The 26,771-nt window shown below is 41.0% G+C and overlaps 1 protein-coding gene across 1 annotated transcript; it reads left to right on the plus strand.

Moving 5' to 3' along the window:
- Nucleotides 1–2,846: 2,846 nt before the first annotated feature.
- SH2D1B (SH2 domain containing 1B) lies at nt 2,847–20,754 on the plus strand. Its single transcript, XM_054461392.1, has 4 exons — nt 2,847–3,102; nt 12,689–12,752; nt 16,403–16,567; nt 18,175–20,754. Exons 1-4 carry the CDS (start codon nt 2,969–2,971, stop codon nt 18,208–18,210), a joined length of 399 nt encoding a protein of 132 aa, XP_054317367.1. The 5' UTR covers nt 2,847–2,968; the 3' UTR covers nt 18,211–20,754.
- The last annotated feature ends 6,017 nt before the right edge of the window (nt 20,755–26,771 follow it).

Consider the following 26,771-nt stretch of genomic DNA (forward strand, 5'->3'; position numbering starts at 1 on the left):
ATAGATACTGGGAAACCCCTCAGGCATAAGCAAACTGGTACAGTTGTTTACCTTACTTGGTTCTTAAAATGTTAATATCAGTATGATTTTTATTTATCTTATAATATGAGTTAAATATATTTAAATTACCAAATTATTACTAAAATTATTTACTAGTTTATTTAATGTACAAGATATTTAATTAAAGCTGTTCACTCAAATTCTACATTCTAAAGTCAGTTGAAATAATTTTCTTTATGATTATATTACCAAAGTAATGTTCAGTTAGATACATTATTTCCGTTTTTATTCCTCCTTTTAGGAATACCGTTTTACTTGTTTATTTTCAATATGTAAAACAATTATGGCCGGGCGCAGTGGCTCACGCCTGTAATCCCAGCACTTCGGGAGGCCGAGGTGGGTGGATCACAAGGCCAGGAGATTGAGACCATCCTGACTAACATGGTGAAACCCCGTCTCTACTAAAAATACAAAAAATTAGCTGGGCGTGGGTGGCAGGCGCCTGTAGTCCCAGCTACTCGGGAGGCTGAGGCAGGAGAATGGCATGAACCCGGGAGGCGGAGCTTGAGTGAGCCGAGATCGCACCACTGCACTCCAGCCTGAGCGACAGAGTGAGACTCCGTCTCAAAACAAAACAAAATAAAACAAAAAAACAATTACATGATTCTACATTCAAAACTCTACAGCGGGCTGGGCGCAGTGGCTCACATCTGTCATCCCAGCACTTTGGGAGGCCGAAGCAGGCAGATCACTTGAGGTGAGGAGTTTGAGACCAGCCTGGGCCACATGGTGAAACCCTGTCTCTACTAAAAATATAAAAATTAGCTAGTCATGGTGGCACGTGCCTGTAGTCCCAGCTACTTGGGAGGCTGATGTGGGAGAATCGCTTGAACCAGGGAGGCAGAGGTTGCAGTGAGCCGAGATCACACCACTGCACTCCAGACTGGGTAACAGAGTGAGACTCTGTCTCAAAACAAAACAAAACAAAAAACCAACAACTCTACAGCAAGTTTTACTGAGAGAAGTCTCACCTCTATGCATGTTTCCACTCTCCTCTTAGAGGCAGAAGTTTTTAGTTTTAGTTTTAGTTTTGTTCTTCCAGTGGGTTTTGTTTTGTTTTTTAAATATGAGCAAATATTATACATGTATGTATTTATTTATATCCCCCATACTCTATATACTATTGTGCATTTTGCTGCTTTCCCCTCAAAATACATCCTGAAGATTATTGCATATCAGCATATAGAGATCTTCCTCATCCCATTTTATTATTCTATAGTAATATTCCATTGTATACATGAATCACAGTTTATTCACCTATCCCTCTATTCACAAGTCTTTGAGTTGTTTGTAATCTTTTTCTATTAAAAAATACTACCTTATTCACAAGTCATTTTCTAATTCTGCCTGTGTAGTTTTGTGACAGATTTCTAGAACTGAGATTGTTCTATCAGATGGTGAAGTCATACATAAATTTGCAAGATATTGCCAAACCATCTTTTACTATAGTTGTAACTATTTTTTATTTCAACTAATGATATACAAGATATTCTATTTTCTTTCACCATGACCAACCCAATAAGCTTTCAAACTTTTGATTTTCACCCATATGATAGGTGAGAGTTGTTATCTCAGTATGGAGGTAACTTGCATTTCTTTTATTGTGAGGGTTGGATTTTGAAACAGGAAAAAGGGCAAGCAAGCCCCTGTGATGACCAAGAGCCTGAGCATGTGTTCAGTTATTTCCTCTCTTATGTCAAAAAGCATCTTCACACCACGATTGTGAATTTATTCACAAGAAATACCAAATTTCTTCTTTCATTATTAACAACTCTGTCTTCAACTGCCGTAGTTTCCAGAGAATTGAATAATGAATTGTCCAAAACCACAGAAGAAAAGTTGCTATTTGAGAGCATATCTGTCTGATAACAAGTTCCTTGATCAGTGAAACTGCACTATGCCAAACGCAAAGAGTGGGAATTCCAAGGAAGAACAAAAACCTGTTACAAGGAAGTTCCATAGAAGATACACCCAAGTGTGAGTAAACAGCTGGTAAGCAAAGTAGCAAGGTGAAATAAACATCTAGATTAAGAAGAAGTTAAGATCTCCAAGTACTACAGAGATGAAGAAAAAAAAAAGAAGTGAAGAGAAGTAAAGATGAATCATTAGCACATAGTTCTATTTTCATAGATAACATTTTTGAGATATACATAGTGAATTTCTGTAGATATATGAGTATACCCAGATATCCCTCCCACCTACACCAGCCCTTTCTCCTAAAGGAACAATGCTTGAGGGTGTTCAAATGGCCTTTTTTCACCAGTGGCTGGGAGCCTTAGCCTTGGAATGGGCTGTCCTCATCCACAGTGTCCCACTGTTTTTTATTCCCATTCATGTCTTCCATTTTTAGTGTCATTTGATCCATGGAAATCCCATCCTTTCAATTTTCCCATTGTATCTGAGCATATCAATTCTCTCAGCATCCAAATGCTTTTTGAGTATGCAGTCTAAGCTAAGCATAGCCCAATCCTAGGCCACTTCAGCAGAAAATGGGTACCATTACAGCAAAAGCAGTGGTGTGCTTCCGGGAAAGGATATCAGTAGCCAAAGAAGGTGATGATAGTCCATGGTAATATACAAGGCTGCAACATGGTTCCAGGAAGCTTGACTTCAGCATTGCCTCCCTAGCCATGAGCATCACTGATTCCATTGTGTGTTTAAATGTGCTTTACCTACTTCTGTGAGTCACATGTGGGCCATTTAGAGCGTGAGAAGTGTTGGTCATTTTATCACCCCGCCCTCCTCATTTCCTGAATCTTGTGAAGCTGGCTGAGTCCCATAGACCACTAGAGGAAGAGGTATTTCCACAGGAGGTACAGCTGCTTGCACATCTCTCCTCAGAGCTGTCCCTTGACTTGGGGGTGAATTTCAGGCCAACGGGGCTGCCTGGGATACAAAAGTGTTCTCCATGGATCTGCCTTACTACCACGGACGTCTGACCAAGCAAGACTGTGAGACCTTGCTGCTCAAGGAAGGGGTGGATGGCAACTTTCTGTTAAGAGACAGCGAGTCGATACCAGGAGTCCTGTGCCTCTGTGTCTCGTGAGTAGCCTCATCTTGCACACATCTGACATCGTATGCTGAATGTAGCAATGGCTGCCACACAGTACAGGAATTCATATCCCTCAGTATTTCACTCTGACTTTGGAGTCTCAATGAGTAGAGTAAGAAGTAATGGACACTGCCAGGAGAGGAATGTATCTGTCCATGCTCCTCCATCTGCCTGCTCTCCCTTGTGTAAAGGCCCTGCAAGCAGACTCTGCAGCAGCAGGAGGGATATGGTGGTGGTGAAGGGAAGGGCTGCAAGAAGTAGAGGGGTACAGGGGGATGGAGAGAAGGTACAAAAGTCAGAGGTCCTGTCCTCCAGAGATCTGTTTATTTGGCATGGAAAAGGCTAGGGGTTCTTCAAGAAATTTCAATCTGAAAGACTACTTATTCTGCAGCATCCGCTTGCAATGCGTAAACTATAAATACAATCATATTTCACATTTTGTTAGATTTGTAAAGGACTTCAATATTCGTCATTTCCTTTCATCCTAGTAGTCTATCAAGGCAAGCATAAGCAGTCACCATTTCATAGGTAAAGAAACAGAAACCTGAATTTCTCAAATAATTTGTTTGTGTTAAAACTCATTTGGAATTTCCAGAGTCTAAGTTAAATATGAAATTCCAGGCCGGGCATGGTGGCTCATGCCTGTAATCCCAACACTTTGGGAGGCTGAGGCAGGCGAATCACTTGAGGTCAGGAGTTTGACACCAGCCTGGCCAACATGGCAAAACCCCATCTCTACCAAAAATACAAAAATTAACCTGGTGTGGTGGCGTGTGCCTGTAATACTGGCTACTTGAGAGGCTGAGGCAGGAGAATCACTTGAACCCAGGAGGCAGAGGCTGCAGTGAGCTGAGATTGCACCACTGCACACCAGCCTGGGCAATAGAGTGAGACTCTGTCCCAAAAAAAGAAAAAAGAGTGGCTGGGCACAGTGGCTCACTCCTGTAATCCCAGCACTTTGGGAAGCGGAGGCAGGTGAATCACCTGAGGTCAGGAGTTCGAGACCAGCCTGACCAACATGAAGAAATCCCGTCTCTACTGAAAATACAAAATTAGCCAGGTGTGGTGGCGTATGCCTGTAATCCCAGCTATTTGGGAGGCTGAGGCAGGAGAATCACTTGAACCTGGGTGGTGGAGGTTGCAGTGAACTGAGATCATGCCATTGCACTCCAGCCTGGGCAACAAGAGCAAAACTCCATCTCAAAAAAGAAAAAGAAAAAGATAAAGAAAAACAAAAACAAATTCCAGGCCACAGTATCAAAGAGACCCAGCTGAAGGAACTTGTTTATGCCCAGTTTAGAAAGCAATCCTGAACAGAAATCACTAGAAACCTCCTATCTTTATGTATGTTCCTCTTTGTAAAGTAGGGACCACTGAACCTTTTATTATACCTGTAACAGAAATTAAAATCCAAATGTCTCTTGTTAAAGAAAAAAATTACTAATGTCACTTGTTAAATTATGGTTGGGAAGACTTTACTCAGGATCATCACAAAGGTACAGGGACCACTACAATGAGCTCTTGTGGTGCAGAAGAGAGATTGGACTCAACTCTGAATCCAGCATGGACAAGTGGGAATTTATGGCCAAGGAGCAGTGTGGCTGTCAGTAGATAGAAAATTACTCAGAGGAAACATCAGGGGTAAAGTGGATTCTGGCTAAACCAGCCTAACAGAATTGTAGCTGAAGACAGGCCAGGGTGATCAGATGTTGCCTGGGGGATGGTGGAGGATGAGGAATCTGATCAGAATCCAACAGTGATCAGATAGCTAGAGTGAGGGGTCCTTGCCAAACTGACTTAGTAGGGTTCTTTGCTAAAACTGGATTTTACAAGGAAGTACACAAATGGGCCTTGGAATAGGCTCAGAAGTCTGATTATAGACAAAAGTGATTGTCATTACTAATAGAATACATAGGGACATATTTCTTTCTTTAAATGGTACTGGAGATACAGGCTATTTCTCTCATACCTACATCCAATGGTACCATTTAAAGAAAAATATATATTGGCCAGGCACGGTGGCTCACGCCTGTAATCCTAGCAATTTGGGGGGCTGAGGTGGGCAGATCACTGAGGTCAGGAGTTTGAGACCAGCCTGGCCAACATAATGAAACCCCCATCTACTAAAACTACAAAAATTAGCCGGGCATGGTGGGTGCACCTGTATCCCAGCTACTCAGGAGGCAGAGGCATGAGAATCGCTTGAACCCAGGAGGCAGAGGTTGCAGTGAGCCAAGATCGCGCCATTGCACTCCAGCCTGAGAGACAGAGAAAGACTCTCCGTCTCAAATAAAATAAAATAAAGAGTGGATAAGATCTGGTTACATGTAAATGGGATGGAGGGCATTTTAGGAAGGGGAGGAGGTAGGAACAGGAGTCTAGAAGTGGGATATTTTAAAGGATTTACACATAAGTTTCCTAAAATGTAGTTTGGAAACCAGCTTTTGGAAAAGGAGGGTGGGATGAGATCATGGAGTTTTAAAAGAATGGTTCTATAGATAACAGGGAAACATGGATGGTTTCTGAGCAGGGAAGTGACAAGACTGGTGAATTTAGGAACTTCAAACTGATATGGAGAACACACTGAAGCTGGGAAATGATGGCAGCAGAAACTGTTGTGTCTCTGGGCAGGAGATGGTGAAGAGCTAGTTGTGCTGGTGCAAGCAGTGGGAAGGGAAAAAAGAAGAAGGTTCAAGGACAGACCCTGGCCAGGATCTCAGGGTATATGGTCAGTGTTGGGATTCTCTTCCTTTCTTTCTTTCTTTTTTTTTTAGACAGGGTCTCACTCCAACTCCCAGGCTGGAGTGCAATGGTGCGATCATGGCTCACTGCAACCTCAACCTGCTGGGTTCAAGAGAGTCTCCCGTCTCAGGCTCCATGAGTATCTGGGATTACAGGTGTGCACTACTATGCCTGGTTAATGTCTAACTTTTTTGTAGTCACAGGGTCTCGCTATGTTGCCCAGGCTGATTTCGAGCTCCTGGGCTCCAGTGATCCACCCACCTCAGCCTCCCAAAGTGCTGGGATTACAGGCATGAGTCACTGCACCCAGCCTGTATTGGAATTCTCTTTGAAAATTGATATTTATTCTCAACTGTTCTGTGGTGCATCAGCCCATCTTGCATATTCATCTAAAGCAAAGGTCACTAAGATGCTAAAAAATGGGCCAGGCGTGGTGGCTCACACCTGTATTCCCAGCACTTTCAGAGGCTGAGGCGGGCAGATCACTAGATCAAGAGATTGAGACCATCCTGGCCAACATGGTGAAACTCTGTCTCTACTAAAAATACAAAAATTAGTTGGGTGTGGTGGCACATGCCTATAGTCCCAGCTACTCAGGAGGCTGAGGCAGGAGAATTGCTTGAACCCAGAAGGCGGAGGTTGCAGTAAGCCAAGATCGCACCACTGCACTCCAGCCGGGTTACAGAGCGAGACTCGATCTCAAAAAAAAAAAAAAAAGAAAAGAAAAGAAAAGAAAAAAAAGCTAAAAAATGAAAATAAATCAAGTGGAGAGGCAAAAATAAATATTTGTTAAGCCCCTGCACATGATCAGGTCTCACCCACCTCCCTATGTATGTCCCTGAAAGGCAAACAAAATTTCATTCACCCTCAGGCTTAAGGATCAGGTCAAGTGACCCCTGAAGCTACCTCCTCATAGGGCCTTATAAAAACGTATTATCATACAGATAAGTATGGACTATTACATTCTAGTTGTTCAACAAATATTTGAATTCTCTCATATGTCAGACAGTGTGCTAGACACTCGGTTGATGCCTTCAACACAACTCAGAGCCTAGTGGGGAAAATAAAGAAGTAAACAGACACAGTGATGCATGTGATAATTGTGATGATTGAACTATCATTAGGGCACTGTAGAGCTGACAGCAAAAAGGGGAGAACCAGATATTTGAGCTGAGACTTCAGGCGAATGAGTGGAACCTTCATTCATTCAACAAGCATATACTGAGCACTTATTATGTTCCATGCATGGGCCTAAGCATTGGTAATACAGTGATAAATACTACTGGCAGTGTTTCTGCCCTCATGAAGTTAATTTCAGTAAGAGGAGAAAATATGATGAAAATGAAACAGAGTCATATGACAGGGAGAGACACAGTGGCTGCTTTCCATTGGGTACAGGAAAGGTTTCTCTGAAGAGGTCACATCAACCAATTCATGCTTCAAGATACAACCCTTGGCAAGCAAAGCAAGAATTACTATTATGATACAAGTGTTAGTCTGCTTGTCTTCACTGACACAGAAAAAGTTACCATGTAGGTGCTTTCTATGAGCCAAACATTTTACTAAGCATGGTACGTGCATTATCTTATTTGTCCTTTGCAATCCCTTTGCAGTAGGTGACATGGTCACTATTTTGTGAGAAAATAAACTGTAGCTTCTTATTTAATAGCTTGCCTAGGGCCAAATTGCTAATATGTTATTACATTCCCTCTCCTACCAATGTCCGCAGCTTCACTGAAATATGTTTCAGGTAATCACCTTGGATCTGTGTTATAAAATGCCCATCGGGGGACCTGAGGGCTTGGGAGTGGACTCTGATATGCAGTGTCCCCTTCTTCTCTGCTGCATTAAAATGGGTCTCCCCTGGACACCCAGCTTTAAAATTTCTCTGTTTTGTACTTTTTCCCTTTATTTCTTTCTTTTTTTTTTGAGGCGGAGTCTCGCTTTTTCGCCCAGGCCAGACTGCAGTGGCGCAGTTTCGGCTCGCTGCAAGCTCCGCCTCCCGGGTTCACCCATTCTCCTGCCTCAGCCTCCAGAGTAGCTGGGACTACAGGCGCCCCCCACCGCGCCCGGCTAATTTTTTGTATTTTTAGTAGAGACGGGGTTTCACCGTGTTAGCCAGGATGGTCTCGATCTCCTGACCTCATGATCCGCCCGCCTTGGCCTCCCAAAGTGCTGGGATTACAGACGTGAGCCACCGCGTCCGGCCCCCTTTATTTCTTAGACCGGCCGACACTTAGAGAAAATAGAAAAGAACCTACATTGAAATATTGGGGGCTGGTTCCCCCAATACTTCAGGACTTTCACAGAGCTAAATATCTAGTGATGAAAATACTGTGAGGAAGGTTAGAAATAAAAGAAGGAAGTCACAGAGAGAGCTGACCTAGCAGCATATGGCACTAACCAGAAAGCTATGTGGTAACGGTGGACAGGAAATGTTTTCTGATCTTACAATATAATAGAGTGTCTAGAAAACTCCAGTGTGTAAAAGGTTGTCTGTGTAGTGTGACTTTGTGAGTGTCTAAACTAAGTCTGCTTTTATCATCAGTAAAATTAAATGGAGTAGATATTAGGAGGTGCAAATGATTCATCTGCAAGCGTGAAGAAAAGGAGGATGTTGCCCTAGGAAGCCTGCAGGTGAGGAAGACCTGAGCCCTAACCTACTGCATGCTCTCATTAAGAAGAATAATGGCAATGTCTATCTATTGCCTTGAGAGTCATTTATGAGTCTCAGATTCTGAGACTTTTGCAAGGATTGTAGAGTACAGAAAGAAAAGAAAGAATCCATTTTGTTGTGGTGGTTTATCAAGCTAATGAAAGTTCATTTTAGAAAAATCAAATATAGAGAAAGGTATAAAAAACAAAACAAACTATATCAGTCTCACCACTCTGAAATCACCATTTTTAATATTTTGGCATACATCTCTCCAGACTTTTCTCTGTGCATCTATAAACCAATATATGTACATAAATGGTTCTTTATACATGATTGCTTGCAACCTGTTTTCTCCATAATTGTAGGTCTCTTTCCCCATCAAAGAAAGCAGGTCATCCCTTTATGACTGCTTAGTATTTTATTGATTTGATATATCATAATGTATACATATCATACATTAGGTCATTTTCAATTTTCATTTGCAGTTTAGTCCAGTGGACTCAGTGTAATTTGGAATGATTAACATTTTTGTACTTACATCTGTGAAAGTTTGCCTCACTCTCTAGTTAGGATAAAATCCTAGATGTTTAAAAATCTTCATGCACACTGAAAAATTAGTACCACAAAAGGTTGCACCAAGGTACACTGAGATCTGGAGCAGTGATAAGGCCAGAGGTCAAAAGTCTTAAAATATTTATTTTTTATTTTTTTATTTTTTATTTTATTATTATTATACTTTAAGTTTTAGGGTACATGTGCACAACGTGCAGGTTTGTTACATATGTATACATGTGCCATGTTGGTGTGCTGCACCCATTAACTCGTCATTTAGCATTAGGTATATCTCCTAATGCTGTCCCTCCCCCCGCCCCCCATCCCACAACAGGAAGGGGAACATCAAAATATTTCCTTATTGACTTGGGTTCCCCACTTGCATCATGGCACGGAAAAATGCAGAACACATTGTTGATATTATAGGGTGCAGTCGATTCCATTTCCTTCAACTGATCTTTTGAAGGTTAGTTAAAATAAAAACTTGAACACAAACAAGTGTCCCCACAACAATGGCCACAACATGAGACCATGCTAATCTGTGGGCTGTTCATGCATTGAGCAAGGGCTCAGAGATCCGTGCACAGTACCTCATGGAATGATCACTTTGAAAGCTAAATAGATAGAGTAAAACAATTCAAAGATATGGGAAAACTTAGAGGTCCTGTATTCCAGCCTTTTTGAACCTCAACTGAGAAATTAATGCCTAATATTTTTAAATGATTTTTATAAGTCCAGTGTATTTCTCATAAATGATGACAATGATTTCCATAGAATAAACAAAAAGGTAGGCTCCACTGGGTATCAGTCTGACACAGAGAGTCAAGGCACCACATATTTATTGAGAACATAACTGCAAAAATAGGAAACACTTTTTCTATCTGATGCCAAAAAACCAATCATGAAAACAGCAAAAGCATATATATATAAGGAATTAAAATTTAGTTTATATATTAGTAAGATAAATTATATTCATCTACCTCTTTATGCCATGAATATGTCTTATAGCTTTATTGAGGTATCACTGACATAAAATAAAAAGTGTACAATTTGATGGATTTTGACATATGTATGTACACTTATGAAACTAACACAACCAAGATAATGAACATATTTATCACCTCCAAAATTTCCCTTGCACCCCTTTGTAATTTCTTGTCACCATACCTCCCACCTATGCCCAGACTCTGGGCCACCACAAATTGCTTTCTGGCACTATAGATTAATGTGTATTTTTCCAGAATTTAATATAAATCAAATCATAGAGTATGTAGTCATTTTTATCTGACTTCTTTTATTCGGAATAATTATTTTGAGATCCATCTATGTGGTTGCATGCAGTAATAGTTCATCTTTTTGCATTGCTGAGTAGTGCTCCATTATAGGGATGCATCCTAAATTGCTTACTCATTTATAGCTATTACAACTAAAGTTGCTATGAATATTTGTGACTAAGTCTTTGTGTGAGTGTATGCTTTCATTTCTCCTGGGTAAATAATCAGGATTGGAACAGCTAAGTTGTGTGTTCTATGTAGGCTTGTCTTTTTTAAGAAACTGCCAAACTGTTTTCCAAAGTGATAGTGCTATCTCACCATTCCCATGGGCATTACATGACTTCTGATTACTCCACATCCTTACCAACATGTGGAACGGTCAGTCTTTTACATTTTGACTGTATTAGTAAGTGTGTAGTGGTATCTCATTGTGAGTTGAATTTGCATTTCACTAATGACTAATGATACTGAGTATCTTTATGAGTGCTTATTTGCCATCCATGTATTTTCTTTTCTTTTTTTATTGAGGTTCAACAGCAGATTTTACTTTTTTTATTTTTAAAAACTTAAGTCTAATTCAAGTAAAATAAGCTGTAAATATTTAAAGTATACAATCTAATTCATTTTATTTTATTTGATGATAAAATTATATGTACTTATTTTGTACAATGTGATGTTTTAAAATATATATACATTGTGGAATGACTACATCTAGCTAATTAGCATATGCATTACCTCATCAAGTTATCATTTTTGTAGTGAGAAAACTTAAAATATCCTCTCAGCATTTTTCGAAAATATAATATATGGTTATTATTTTATTTTATTTTTTTGAGATGAAGTCTCACTCTGTCGCCCAGGCTGGAGTGCAGTGGCACCATCTCGGCTCACTGCAACCTCCCCCTCCTGCGTTCAAGTGATTCTCCTGTCTCAGCCTTCTGAGTATTTGGGATTACAGATGCCTGCCACCACATCCAGCAAATTTTTGTATTTTTAGTAGAGACAGGGTTTCACCATGTTGGCCAGGCTGGTCTTGAATTCCTGACCTCAGGTGATCCACCCACCTTGGCCTCCCAAAGTGCTAGGATTACAGGCCTGAGCCACTGTGCCCTGCCTAAGAATATAATATATGGTTATTAACTATAGTCATCATGTTGTACAATAGATCTCTTGTTTAACTGAAATTTTGTATCCTTTGACCAATATCTCCCTAATCCTCCCCCTCTCACTGACAGGGCCTGAGAACTATCATTCTACTCTTTAGTTTTATGATATCAACTTTTTTTAGATGCCACGTATGACTGAGACCATGTGGTATTTTTCTTTCTGTGCCTGGCTTATTTCAGTTAGGATAACATCTTCCAGATTTATCCATGTTGTTGCAAGTAACAGGATTTTATTTTTCTATGGCTGAATTATATTCCATTGTGTGTGTGTGTGTGTGTGTGTGTGTGTGTGTGTAACTTTCTTCATTCATCTATTAATCAACTTAGGTTGATTCCATGTCTTGGCTATTGTGACTAATACTGCAATAAAAGTGAGAGTGCAGATATTTCTTCAACATACTAGATTCATTTCCATTGGATATATACACAGTAGTGAGGTTATATAGTAATTTTATATATATATATATATATATATATATATTTTTTTTTTTTTTTTTCAGACAGAATCTCACTCTGTCGCCCAGGCTGGAGTGCAGTGGCATGATCTTGGCTCACTGCAACCTCCGCCTCCTGGGTTCAAGCGATTCTCGTGCCTCAGCCTCTCGAGTAGCTGGGATTACAGGTACATGCCACCACACCCAGCTAATTTTTGTATTTTTAGTAGAGACGTGGTTTCACTATGTTGGCCAGGCTGGTCTGAAACTCCTGACCTCGTGATCTGCCCGCCTCAGCCTCCCAAAGTGTTGGGATTACAGGCGTGAGCCACGGAACCCGGCCAGTAATTCTATTTTCAATTTTTTGAGGAACCTCCGTACTGTTTTCCATATGGCTATACTAGTTTACATTCCCATCAGCATTGTACAAGGGTTTCCCTTTCTCTATATCCTTTGTCTTTTTTGATAACAGCCATTCTAACGGGCATGACGGTGGGTGCCTGTAATCCCAGCTACGCAGGAGGCTGAGGCAGGAAAATCGCTTGAACCCGGGAGGCGGAGGTTGCAGTGAGCTGAGATCGCACCACTGCACTCCAGCCTGGGCGACAGAGTGATACTCCGTCTCAAAAAAAAACAAAAAAGAGTTTTTTTAGGATTGAAGATTAACAAAGGTATTGCATATGAAACATAACAATAAATGTTACCTGGATTTGCACAGAGCATTATGATTCACACAGTCATTTTTTCCACAGGTTTAAAAATACTGTCTACACATACCGAATCTTCAGAGAGAAACGTGGGTATTACAGGATACAGGTAAGAACAAAAAGGACGACAACAACAACGACACAAAAGTTGGGGGAGAAGAACCTGGGAACATGTCTTTTACCTGAGCCATGACTGTGCGAAAGCATTCTAAAAAGGAAAGCGCAATGCAGAGATGAGAGTCAGCTCGAGTTAACCTGGTTTTTCCCTGAAGAGAAATAGGAAGGTTCTAGGCTTGGGTTCTACTTTTTGTTGTTGTTGTTTTGTTTTTTTTAGACGGAGTCTCGCTCTGTCGTCCAGGCTGGAGTGCAGTGGCGCGATCTCGGCTCACTGCAACCTCCGCCTCCCGGGTTCAAGGGATTCTCCTGCCTCAGCCCCTGCCCCCCCAAGTAGCTGGGACTACAGGTGCGCGCCACCACCCCCGGCTAATTTTTGTATTTTCAGTAGAGACGGGGTTTCACCGTGTTAGACAGGATGGTCTCGATCTCCTGACCTTGTGATCCGCCGGCCTCGGCCTCCCAAAGTGCTGGGATTACAGGCGTGAGCCACTGCACCCAGCCGGGTTCTACTTTTGAATAACCCTCACTGTTATTCCACTGTGGCTCCTCCACTGGTCAAATACACCAGCCTGGACTCCAAGCAAAACCTCCGTTGAATTAGAAGACTGAACAATGATGCAGGATGGAACTAGAAAGGGACGGTGGAAAGAGGTCAGAGTGTTTAGGAAGTCAAGTGTGCCCAATAGTTGTACGAAAACATAGTGGGAAGCATCAGATAGCTGAAAGTCTTAGGGTTTGTTTAATTTTTCTGGTTTACTGAGAGCTAAGCAAAAAACATTTTGCTTCTTTTAAATTTAGTTCTCTGGCTTAAGAAGTAGAGTATAATAAATATAATTGTAATTGCTAACAGAGAATCCTAAAATAATCTTTCTCAAACACTTACATATAAGGTTAAGGAGACTACAGATTTCTAAGAATCTTCAGTATATTAATGTTTACTCTGAATATCTGAAAGAGACTAGAATATAAAATGATCCCCAAACACCTCACTTATATTATTTTTCTTTTGCTATAGAGGACATTATTGAGGCAGTTGGCAAAATTTGAATAAATTCAAATTTTGAATAAGATTAACAAATAGTACTGTATCAAGGTTAATTTCCTGATTTTAATCATTGTAGTATGGTTATGTAACATCCTTACTTTTGAAGAAATATTGAAGTATTTAAAGGGATATTATGTCTGCAAATTAACTTTGAAAATAGCTTATATATATGTGCATATATACATGCACAATATATGTGTATATGTTTGGAAAGAGAATAAAAAGCAAGTATAATAAAATGTTAACATTGGAGTGTGGGTGAAATATATGTTAATTTTTAAAAACTATTTTTGCAACTTTGCTATGTCTGAAATAATTTCAGGATAAAATATCTTATAAAAAGCAACTTACTTTAAAATATTTTTTTCTGTTTATTCTTTGGGAAATTCTGGATAATTCCTCAGTACCCTGTTTTGTCTCTTGTGTGGACAAAATAGAGAGAGACATCTAAATCATTTGTAACTCAGACACAAAGAGGCGTTTCACTGGGGAGCAGCTCTGAGCTTAGAAGCCTGCAGTGATGATGCCTTTTGTTGAAGTGACTGCATTAAAGGAACCTCCTTGCAGATGACTTTGATGTCAGCGTGTACCTCTAATACAGAGGTTAATCAGGCGCATATCAGAAAACCTTCTGATCGCCACCCCTTTCTCTAGTCTGACATGGTGTCCATATGAAAACCACAGTGATGATCAAGAAAACCAAATACACAAGAGTAGAGGAAGAAAATTCGTGTGTGTGTGGGTGTGTAAGACAGAGTCTTGCTGTCACCCAGACTGGAGTGCAGTGGTGTGATCTCGGCTCACTGCAACTTCCGCGTCCTGGTTCAAGCGATTCTCCTGGCTCAGCCTCCTAAGTAGCTGGGATTACAGGCGTCTGCCACCATGCCCAGCTAATTTTTTGTATTTTTAGTACAGACAGGGTTTTGCCATGTTGACCCGGCTGGTCTCGAACTCCTGACCTCAAGTGATCCACCCACCTCGGCCTCCCAAAGGGCTGGGATTACAGGCATGAGCCACTGTGCCTAGCCAGAAAATTCTTTTCATTTTAAAATTATTTCTAAAAGGTTATATTAAAAAATAGTACTTGGTGGGCTGGGCGTGGTGGCTCCCGCCTGTAATCCCAGTACTTTGGGAGGCTGAGGCAGGCAGATCATGAGGTCAGGAGATCGAGACCATCCTGGCTAACACAGTGAAACCCCGTCTCTACTAAAAATACACACACAAAAAAAATGAGCTAGGTGTGGTGATGGGTGCTTGTAATCCCAGCTACTAGGGAGGCTGAGGCAGGAGAATGGCGTGAACCCGGGAGGCGGAACCTGCAGTGAGCCGAGATTGCACCACTGCACTCCAGCCTGGGCGACAGAGTGAGACTCTGTCTCAAAAAAAAAAAAAAAAAAGTACGTGGTGTATAGCTGGTAAACAGAAAACAGCTATTTACAACTTAACTGAGTTGTGTTGCCATTCCCACTTTCTATTTACATTGGGACTTTTTTGGTTTTGTTTTGCTCACCTGGAGATTGTGAATTCATCAAGTATACAAATTGCGTATTTTAAATTCATAAAGTATACAAATTGCATATTTTAAAGACATGGAATCAACCTAAATGCCCATCAGTGATAGATGGATAAATAATATGTGGTACATATACACCATGGAATACTAAGCAGCCTAACTGTTCTCCAAATTTGAAAAACCAAATCAGAGGCTGGTGGTTCACCTTTTAAAGCCAATAAAGAGAACCAGCCCCAGCTTGAGATGGAGAGGATCGAAATTAGAGTTGGAAACATTTATGGTAAAATCTCTCACATGGGGATCAGAAAGGAGCTTAGGTCAAAAAAGAATGAAATCATGTTCTTTGCAGGGACATGGATGGAGCTGGAGGCCGTTATCTTTAGCAAACTAATGCAGGAACAGAAAACCAAATACCGCACGCTCTCACTTGTAAGTGGGAGCTGAATGATAAGAACACATGGACACACAGAGGAGAACAACACACACAGGGGCCTGTTGGAGGGCTCAGGGTGGGAGGAGGGAGAGGATCAGGAAGAATAGCTAGTGAATGCTGGGCTTAATACCTGGGTGATGGGATGATCTGTGCAGCAAACCACTATGGCACACGTTTACCTATGTAACAAACGTGCACATCCTGCACATGTACCCCTGAACTTAAAATAACAGTTGGAATTTTTTTTAAAATTGCATTTTTGCATTCCCATCAGAAGTCCACTTCCGATAGTCCCCTAAGATAGCAAAGCCTGCCTGTAGGTACAGACATAAGCCCTTAGAGGGGTACCCTTCACAGTGTATCTGTGAGAACTGCCCCAGGTAAACTTGCCAAGGATGGGGTTCACTCGATACTATGGACTGCGCTGGGATCCCTTGACTGCAAATCTTCTTTACTCAGAGTGGCTCAAGTCAGAGGTTGGTCTTAAAAATGAGAGTTTCTGTGAACTGGAAGTGGTGTGAGCTCCAGCCACTCGTTTTCCGTTTTTCAGCTCATAGAAGGGCAGCCCTGAAAAATCACTGCTTTGACAAGTGTCACATTTCACACGCAATTGCATGACAATGAGTGATTTCCTTTCTTGTATTTTTGCAGACTGCAGAAGGTTCTCCAAAACAGGTCTTTTCAAGCCTAAAGGAACTGATCTCCAAATTTGAAAAACCAAATCAGGGGATGGTGGTTCACCTTTTAAAGCCAATAAAGAGAACCAGCCCCAGCTTGAGATGGAGAGGATCGAAATTAGAGTTGGAAACATTTATGGTAAAATCTCTCACGCGGGGGTCAGAAAGGAATCCTAATCCTATTTCCACCAATGCCTTACTTTGTAAACTCAATACAGACAAATGCTCTTTTCTGTGACATTATCTCTAAAAAGCTTCATCCTACTAAGAGCAATTTCCATTTTGTTGAGAAGTGGTGTCTTTTAGTCCCTGAGGGCCAAGACAGAGAGCTTGCTGCGTTTGTAGCCAGGATAGCAAGAGTGGTTCTGGGCAGACAGCTGACTTCAAATTCATTCTGTGACCTTGTGCAGACGATTCAAGTTTGAGAATAAATGGGCAAATGGGCAGGTTTTCAAATGAGAAAATCACTTTAGCCCTTCAAGCCCTCCCCAAAGCGTATACTGTTACACTTTGCTCAATATTTGCTAAGCATTCATTTATAAAATGCTGGGTGTCAAATTATGTCAAATACATTTTTAAAGGCATTAAACCATGGTGGAAAATGAGAGATGGTCAGTAAATCTGAGTGCAGAGAATCCCTGCAGAAACCTCTCAAATTATATCACGAGGAGCTACTCTTCCTTACCCACACTCTTGAAATCTGCTCTCAGGAAAGAATTTACTATCAGTTGCAATGTTGTTTGAATTTAACTCAGACTTCCAGAAACACTTAGGTCTTAATCCTGTTTTCCCATGTTGGAATGTGTGGTTATATTCTCAGTGAAAGGGACGGCAGTTATCAGTGGCAGGTGATGGGATGAGATCAGATGTCCTCCCTAGGGAGAGGGACAGAAGACAGAGAGTTCTCTGGGAGCCTGCGACCACTCCATCCCATTCTACTCTGTCTGCAGCAAAGTCACCCTTTAGGCTGCCATAGCCGGCTTCTCATCTCCCCAGCAAGGCTAAGCATAAAATACAACTCCCTTCCCTACCATTGTGTCCCTGTCCCCCCATCCCCATGAAGGGCAGTGTGTACTCATGGACACAAAAAAAATCACTTTCTATAGGTCCAGCTGCAGATGTAGTCCCACAGCTACTTTTCCCCCCAAATTTATAGAATAAAAAGTAGACAGTGTGGCAGATCTAGAAACCCAGGAATGTACCTGTGCTGCAGCCCTTAGGCAAACCCAGATGAGTTGCTGGGACTGGTTGGAGTGGTGGTAGCATTTGTCTCAACAATGAGAAAAGAATCATAAATCCCAGGAGGAGAACCCTCAGAAATCTTCCCCAAGACCTGGGCATGAACCTCACTCCATCAATTTTCCATGCCAGGTCACTGCTGACACAGCAGGCTCCAAAATTCTCAGCTACTGAAGAGGAAATCTTCCCCATCAACCTCTTCCTCCCATTCCCATTGCTTCCTTAGAAGAAGCTTCAGATGTTCTTACTCCAAGGGAGGTGCAGGTTTCTTGCTGGTGAATAGAGACACTTGTGCTGGAAGCTCAGAGGCTTAGCTTATAAAGAGATCCCATATTTTGTTAGGAGGGCTCCCTGTAGTACCCCAGCCTTTAAAGATATAACTTTCAGGTGGCATCAAGTTGGCTCTGTGCCTGGGGAGGGATCTTCTTTCCTTTGAGTGGGGTTGTTTGATATGACTTCTGGGTGTAGTCTCATGGCTGGTCTTCTGCTTTTTTTTTGCCTCCAAAGAACAGTAACAGCGATTATGTGGATGTCTTGCCTTGAAGATAAGGCTGCCGGACAAAGCAAGTTGAAGAGATGAGTAACAGTTCTCATTGATGACCCACTTCTGCAGGCATAGGTCCAGAGCACCAAACTCTAGCGGACAATTCAGACTCTCCTGGTTGTGTAACTGAAGATGTTCTGCCCACCAGCACCAGAGGTCACTCTCCACATCCCCACCTCCCAGACATATACCAGGAGCAATTTCAAAGCCCTCTCCAGTTTCACTCTTCTTTCTTGGAATGGGACAGCCTGAACCTTTTCCCCTTGACTTATTAAAGGTACCGCCCTACATCATGGTTGACACCCTCCTTTGGACCATGCAGTCAGAAGGGCAGCTTCATACAGACGAGGGGCACACTTGTCTGTGAGTTTGAAGCCCTGAGTTCCAGTCTTGTGGCTGTGTGACTTTGAACACATTTCTTCCCATCTCCAGGTCTTAGTTTCCTTGTCTATGTGGTTGGGTGGGATGATAGACATTGCCCCAGTCTCTCTGTTGAGCCTGCTTGTGTCAGGTGAAGGTGAGGGATCGGGAGTGATGGAGATGCATACAGATCAATACCTTCTCTGTACCTGCTGGACCCCCATGTGTACCCTTCTCCCTCCAGCCTGGGCTACTCTCCTCCTGGTTCTTTCTAATCTTAAACTTCCTGGGGAGCATTGCCCCAGCCACACTTTCTCCCTGGTTTTGCTTAATTCCACTTATGCATCAGCCATTTCAACAGCATGAATGTGGTTCTGTACAGTGATGTATGAGGAGATTTCTAAAATATTCTATGTGTGATTTCTGTTCCCAACTAGGTTCCAAGTGCCATCAAAGCATGGTTGGGTCTCCCTTGTATCTTCCACAGTGTGTAGAAATTTGTGCTGCCCAGAGCTGTGCCTAGTTCATAGAAATTGACTGGGAGCACATTGCTGAGGGAGGTTTGTTGAATTGGTTTTTAAGGTTTATTGAAATTGATTTGCTGAATTTTTCTGCTAGTTCAAAATGTGAATTAGGACCTGGTTAGTTTGAAATATACCAAATTCTATGCCCTTTTTCTTACCTATCATCAAATTGTGGTAATTTATTTCACCCCACTGGACTTATCTTCAGAGTTTTAACAGAGAGGAGCTCTCGACTTAGAGGTAATATGAACAGATGAACAGACACTGTGGCTGGAGCCCCAAAGTGTGGACCTTTGTGAGATTTGGGGTCACAGCAACTTATGGCTACTACTCCCTGTGTCTGGTAGGTAGGACAAATGTCCTCTTTTACTTTTCAAAACTGACTTAGGTATTCATGGACCTTGATTCTTCCATATACATTTTATAATAAATATGTGAAAGTGCTTAAAACCTCTTTTGGGAATTTTTAATGAACTTGCAACAAATTTGTAAATAGGAGATAACTAACCTTCTTATGATGTTTTCCCATGCGTAAACATGCCACATCCATGTTCTCAGGTCATCTTTTTTGCCCTTTCATGGAGTCATAAATTTTCACAACCGAAGTCTTGTATATTCTGTTAGATTAATTCCTATTTCTAGTTGCTGTAAATGATATCTTATGTTTTATTACATTTCTAATAGGCTATGGTGTTGGTGAAATGTTAACCCTCTCATTAGATCTACTAGTTTACCTGTTGATTCTATTGTGTTTTCTATGTAAATGATTTTGTCAGCTATAAATAATAACATTTTATTCTCTTTCGTTGCAATACCTATACCTATGCTCATTTATTTTTTATGTTTACCCATTGGTTAGGGCCTCCTGTATACATTAAACAGTTCATAGTCATGATAGTGAGTATTCTTATACTGTTCCCAGTATTACAGGGAATGCTTAGAAATTTTCTCTATTTAAACATTATGTTTGTTGTAGCCTTGTTAAAGGCTGTTTTATAATTTTTACTTGAAATATTTTGACATTTATTGTGATTTTTTTCTATCTCTGATCTATTGAGATAGTCACATTCCTTTTGTCTTCACTCCATTACAAAGGTAACTTACCTTAATAAAATTGTTGATATCATTTCATCCTTGCATTGCTTCACTTGATCATATTTTATTATTTTTCATAAACTGTGGAATTTGGTAAGTTAATATTTCATTTAAGATTTTTGCATTAAAACTCATAAACCAAATAGGACTATAATTTACTGAATCATGGTTATACTGTTCATATAAAGCAAAGCAAAGTCTTTTTCCTTTTACCATTTTCTGCAACAACTTCTTAAGGTAAAGATTATTTGTTCTGGGCTGGGTGTGTTGGCTCACACCTGTAATCCAAGCACTTTGGGAGGCCGAGGTTGGGGGATCACTTGAGGTCAGGAGCTCAAGATCAACCTGGCCAACATGGTGAAACCCCATCTCTACAAAAATACAAAAATGTAGCCAGGTGTGGTGGCACATGCCTGTTTTCCCAGCTACTCAGGAGGTGAGGTGGGAGAACTGCTTGAGCCCGGGAGGTGGAGGTTGCAGTGAGCCAAGATCGTGTCAGGGCCCTCCAGCCTGGGTGACAGAGTGAGACCCTATCTCAAAAAATATATATGTAGTAAATAAATAAATAAAAATAAACTTATCTGTTCCTTGACTTTTTTAGTACAGTGCTTTCTTATAAAACTGAGTTTGAGACTCTGGTGGGGCGGGGTGGGATGGAGTGGGGTGGCATCTTCAATTACTATTTAAATATTAATACTTTTTGATTTGTTAAAATATTTTGCCAATTTTGACATTGTTTTGTTTTTCCAGAAATGTATCAATTTTGTCTGTTTTCACAATTATTGGCAGATAGTTCATAATATTCTTGTATTATTTTAATGCTTTCTTGTGACTGTAGCCACATCTCTTTTCTCACTCTGTGTCTATTTGGATCTTACTCTTTTATATTTATTGATTTTATCTATCTTATTAGTCTTTTCAAAGCCAGCTTTTGGTTTTGTTCATCTTTTTTGTTACTGTTTTTAAATTGTTATTCCCTATTTATTTGATTTCCAGCCTCATTTTAGGGGGGCTTATCTGACTTGTTTTCAATACTTATTATTTTCTAATAAATATATTTAAAGTTATGAATTTAGCTCAAAGTACTATTTTAGCTGTATCCCATAAATTTTAACACAAATAGTGTTTATTGCTGTTCAGATCAAAGTATTTTTAATTCTTGTAAAAGTATCTTCTTTAATCCAAAAACTATTTAGTAGTTTGTAATTGTTTTCAAACATACATTTTTAGTTATTTTAGTATAGATTTCAAACTATATCACGTTAAGATTGGCTAACAGCTTAACTTCAATTTCTGAGGCTTCCTTGCTGACCTGGTATATGTGAACATTCTGTGAATATTTCATTTGTTTGAATTACTCTTTCTATTCATTTTAAAGCTCGTTCTCTTTATCTCTTCCCCAGATGTATTCAAGATTGTAGATTATATAAAACAAGCATTTTTATAGATTTGCATATATTATCTATTTGACCTATCAGCAACAGAGAAAGAAAGATAAATCTTTCATTTTAATTCTATATATAATAGTATTTAACTTTCTGATTATAATAGTCTATTAACTTGTTTTTACTTTACCATTCTTATTTTAACTGTTTTGAGTTTATATTTTTATGTGTATATATTTTTATGACTATTTTATCATCTTCGTTTCCTTTATTTTATAACGTATTCCTCCTTGTCTCTCATTAGTTTTGCCTTTATTTATATTTTACATCATATTAAAATTGCTATCTCAACTTTTATTCATACTTTCCTAGTATATAATTTTCTGTCCTTTCATTTTCAAGTTTTCACACCTTTTATCTCTGTCTTCTGTGGACACGATATTGCTGGATCTTTTTTTTTTTTCCAATTTAAGATTCTCTCCTTTTGTTTGGTGAGTTCAATACACATTTATTATAATTTGTTCTATTGGAATTTATCACTGCCATCTTATACCATTCTTTCCATTTACTATACATTTTTTCCTTTTTTTTCTCCTTTTCTGCTTTCCATTGAATAGATCAAATTTATCTCTGTTAATTTGAAAGCTCTGTTAAAAAAATTTAGTGTTTACCCATAACTTACTAGACCCTGTATTTTTATTTTTCTCTATAACATTGTAAATATATCAATTGTTATAATTTAACATGCTCTCACTTCTCTTCTGTCACCATCACTAATCCCATCAGATTTTCTGAAATTATCTAAAATTTTAATTGTTATTTACTCTTTTGGGTCCTTTATCATTTAAATAACAGTATACTTTACTGAGTCAATTAGTCATCCTTCTTGTAAATTTAAAAACACATAGCACTCTCCCGAGTTTCTCGTCTTGCCAGAATATTTTCTGCAAAAGTATTTTGCATATTTGAAAATTGCTATGAGAGCAGATTTTAAGTGTTCTCATCAAAGATGGTCTTTGAGTGGTAAACCTTTTGCAGTCTTTTTAATTTTAGATTAATTTAAATGATAGTTGAGCTAAATATAGAATTGTAGGTTTAAAGTTATTTTCCTTCAGTGATATAAAACATATTAAGTTGCTAGCACTTTATGTGTAGATTTCTTACTGAGATGTCTAATGTCAATCTGATCCTCCTTCACAGCTGAACTTTTTCGTGGAAAGTTGAAAAATGGCCTGTCTTCATGATCTTAAATTTCACTGTAATGTGTCTAATAGTGAGTTTTTTTCTTCTCTATCAAATATGAAACCTTATATGCCATTTTGTTCTTGGGATTTTAATCTTTCTTTACTTTTATTACTATTTAAATGAATAGAATGAATGAATGAATGAATGTGAATTCTCATTCATTTTTCAAAGATTTCTTCTATTTTTTCCCTCCTACTGGAATTTCTCATTAAGAACTGTCCTCTTTTTTATTTTTCCCTTGAAATGATATTGTTAAGTGGTGTTAGGAAAGATACAAGCCTCTCTAAAATGGAGATAATATTTATCTCATAAATTACTATTAGTTTTGTCATGGAAGTCTTCCTTTCAGTTACCAGAAACTGCAATACCTGATGCTAGCCACAAGAGGTCACACAGCAATCAAGAAAACCAGTACTGCTTGAGGGTTTTCCTTCCTTCCTTCCTTCCTTCCTTCCTTCCTCTTTCTTTTTCTTTCTCTCTCTCTTTTTTTGTAAAGCACTGCTGAGTACCATGGTAGCTATTAGACCTGAAATATTTCTTTAGCAAGTATTCTCCAAACAGTACTCACTTCCCCACTGAATGCTTAATCTCCAGTGTCGATAATAGGATTAGTTTCTAAGCCAGGCTTCCCTGAGTTTGCAATGTGAGATGTAATAGAAGTGCTCTTGCCACTCCTACTACAGGGCGAAATTCTTGCAATTCAGAGTGGGCTCTTACCGACACCCTTAAGAACGAATGTTTTCAGGAGGTACTATTGTTAGCTCTGTCACTTACTACTGGTAGAGTAACTATGGGCAAATTGCTAAGACTCCCTAAGCCTCTGGTCAGCTTCATCTAGAAAATGAGGATAATGACTTACCACGTAAAGTTACTGTGGAGCTTCACTGAGATGACGCCAGCCCAGGTTAACATGTTAACAATGCAGTCTTTGTTGTTTCCTCTTTTGTAAAATGAGGGGACTGTGGAATGGGTCTTTAAATTCCCATCCCATGTGAATATGCAGTGTTTAATGAAATTGTATTACTCCTTGGAGAAGATCTAACTCAAAAAGATGTTTCTGAGCCATGAACATTTCCTGGAATTATTTATCAGACTGGCGCGATGGAGATAGAGAAGTAGGGGAGGGTGGCTGTTCCTCAGGCCAGAAGACTTAGGTCTTCCCAGAGGGTTCTGCCTCTCAGTTATAAGACACAGGGAACTGGCTTAGTCATCATCTCAGTCTCAGTTTACTTCTTTCTAACATGGGGCTGAAATACCTCCCTCACAAGATAGGATTCATGAGATCGTGTGTGTGAATCTCTTTAAGCACAATAGAATAACATCTGTATCTGGAAAATGGGCTTAGTAAGACCTCCCTTGGAGGGCTATGAGAAAAACAAATGAGACCATGTGTATAAATTGATTAACACAATTCCTGGAGTATATAGAAGCTTCAGAGAATGATAAAGCACCAATTAACAGTCAGGCCTAACACAGTGAAGTAGAATGTTAAGAATTGGAACTCAAGAGCCCTATAGGCAGCTTCCAGAGGTAGGCAGGTGCCTGGCACTGAAGCACAGACCTTCTTGCATTATGCTGGATATAAGTGCTTGCTTCTACCAGCTCCATGGCAAGGTGGCACCTGTCCGAGGAACAGAGTTAATGAAGGCTCCGGCTGCAGATAAATGAGCTTCACATTTGCCCATTAATCACTCTCCACTTTGAAAATGGCCACCTTCAATCCTTCTCTGTGGAGTTGATGTTCATGTACAGAGGCTGCCTGTGGATAGAGATCCTGAGGAAGAGGGGCTGAAAGAGTCCTGCTGGTCTACCCCAGAGCCCGTCTAGTCTGTTCCACACAAATTCAACTGCAAGTTTCCTGAGTTTAGTTCCATTCAAAGTGCATCTTTATCGAGCTCCTGCAATATGCCAGACACTGTGCTGGGAACCGAGGAGTCAGGGATGAAGATGGCATGGTCCCTGCCCCTGAGCTCAGAGACCTGTGGGAGAGAGGCACGAGGACGAAGAGACTTTCTATGATACGTGGCAAGTGCCTTGATGGAGGAACACATAGGATGCTACGGGAACGCAGAGAAGGGGTGGGGTGGTGTCCGGGAAGCCACCTGGAGGAAGGGATGCCTGAGTGGAAATGTGAAGGATGAATTAACATAGCCTAGTGAAATCAGAGGAAAGGGACAGGAAGGTAGAATGGTGGCCTGGGCAGATGGCTCATCTTAAACACAGGCATGGAAGCAATTCGGAGCAGGCTGGGGCTCTGAGGGAAGTACAGCACAGAGGCAGCAGTGGCAGATGCTGCCAGCGAGGCAGGCGGGCCGGCCACAGATAATCTAGAGTGCAGAGAACCCACCTGACACCTCCCCCACATGCGTCTCAACAAGCCTCGTGGCCTGGTCACAGCATGTGCCACCTACATAGTCACTGACTGATGATTAAGGGGGTGGGGGTGGGGTAGGGAGAGGCATGGACAAGACTGCCACCCCCACTTCCCCCTCCAGCTTTCTTACACGTGAAATCACTTCCTAGATGGCCTACACAGCCTCTCCGGGAGGCCCAGTTCCTAGAAATGTCACATGTTGGCTGGGTCTAAAGACTGCTTGCCAGGTCAGCTGCAAAGACTTCTTGACACATAGGACCCAGGATTTAAGCTGAACAAGGGAGGCTGGCTGCAATAGAATTTACCAAGTACCAGGAGACCGTGGGAAGGCAAAACAACAGGGGCAGTCCCCACTTGTCTTGAGCTTTCCTATCCAGCAAGGGGGATCCAGCCATTGCAGGCTCAGGATAAAGGGGGGGCATGCAACTTGCTGAAGCTGCAAACCGTTCCCAGGGCTGACAGTTCACTTTTCTCCTGCCCCTTTGGCTTGCCCCATGAAGGCCTGGACCAACCCAAAGGGCTCCTGTGACAACCACAGGGAATTGTTCTAAGTTGCTGTGAGTTAGCCCCTGAAGTGGGCTAACACTGGGATGTGCTTGAACATCAGACCAAGCCAACAAGAATTCCCCAATAAACGCAAGCCTAGAAAGCAGGTGGCAGCAGACATGGAGGGATGATTCAGGAAATAGGTAGCTAAGCAGATGACACTGGAAACAGCTGGCTGGTTAAACAGTAAAAAAAAAAAGTTGTGGTTTGTCGGGAGGTTGCTTTTTGTTTGGGGTTTTTTGTTTTGTTTTGGTCAATTCCAAAGAACACACTGGCAATGTTCCCTGCTCTGTATAACCAACAGATTCCTCAGGCAGCTTGCACAAAGGAGAATACAGTCTGGAGTCTGAGGTGGTCCTTAAATATTTCCTCAAGCTTGCTTCCTCGTCTGTGTTGTTAATAGCCAAGTGATTCGTTTTGTGGGGTAGCTTCCCCAGGCTCCCTTGGGCTGGACTATTTATCATGGCAGCAGCTGGAGATAAGCTGGACACAAAGAGGATTTGTGTCTCAGGAGAGCTGGTCCCTAGATACAGAAAGTGGAGGAATTTTCTCATTAGGAGGAAATCAGTGGTGGCGACTCTGGGCTTTCATCCTGTGCACCCAGTGCAAACAGTAGCAGGGAGGGGGCGTCCTGGAGGGGAGATGTACTTGAAGATGCTTTCACTGGACAACTTAAAGCTTCCAGAGTAGATTTCCTTGGGAGAGATGAAGGTATTAAATGCCATCTGCACTGATGAAGCTTTCCAAGGGGGAGGTAGTAGTCTGTCTACAAGGGCTATATGGACTTAATTACTCGTTCCCACTCACAGAGAGGCCACAGTGGGAGGCTCCAGGCTGAATGTCCCAAACCAGGGCGGCGAACTGAGTGACTGAAGCCCGGGGCAGTCTGAGGGCCAAAGTCTCAGACAAACCATCACTGAGTTTGCCACCACAGCTAGGCTGGCCTGGGAAACTCCGCAGTGTGGGGAGGGCAGCAGAGAGAGGACAGGGAGTCCAAGCACAGAGAGTTCTAGAACACTCCCAGGATTCAC

The sequence above is a fragment of the Pongo pygmaeus genome, chromosome 1, assembly GCF_028885625.2.
Source record: "Pongo pygmaeus isolate AG05252 chromosome 1, NHGRI_mPonPyg2-v2.0_pri, whole genome shotgun sequence".
Lineage (NCBI taxonomy): Eukaryota > Metazoa > Chordata > Mammalia > Primates > Hominidae > Pongo > Pongo pygmaeus.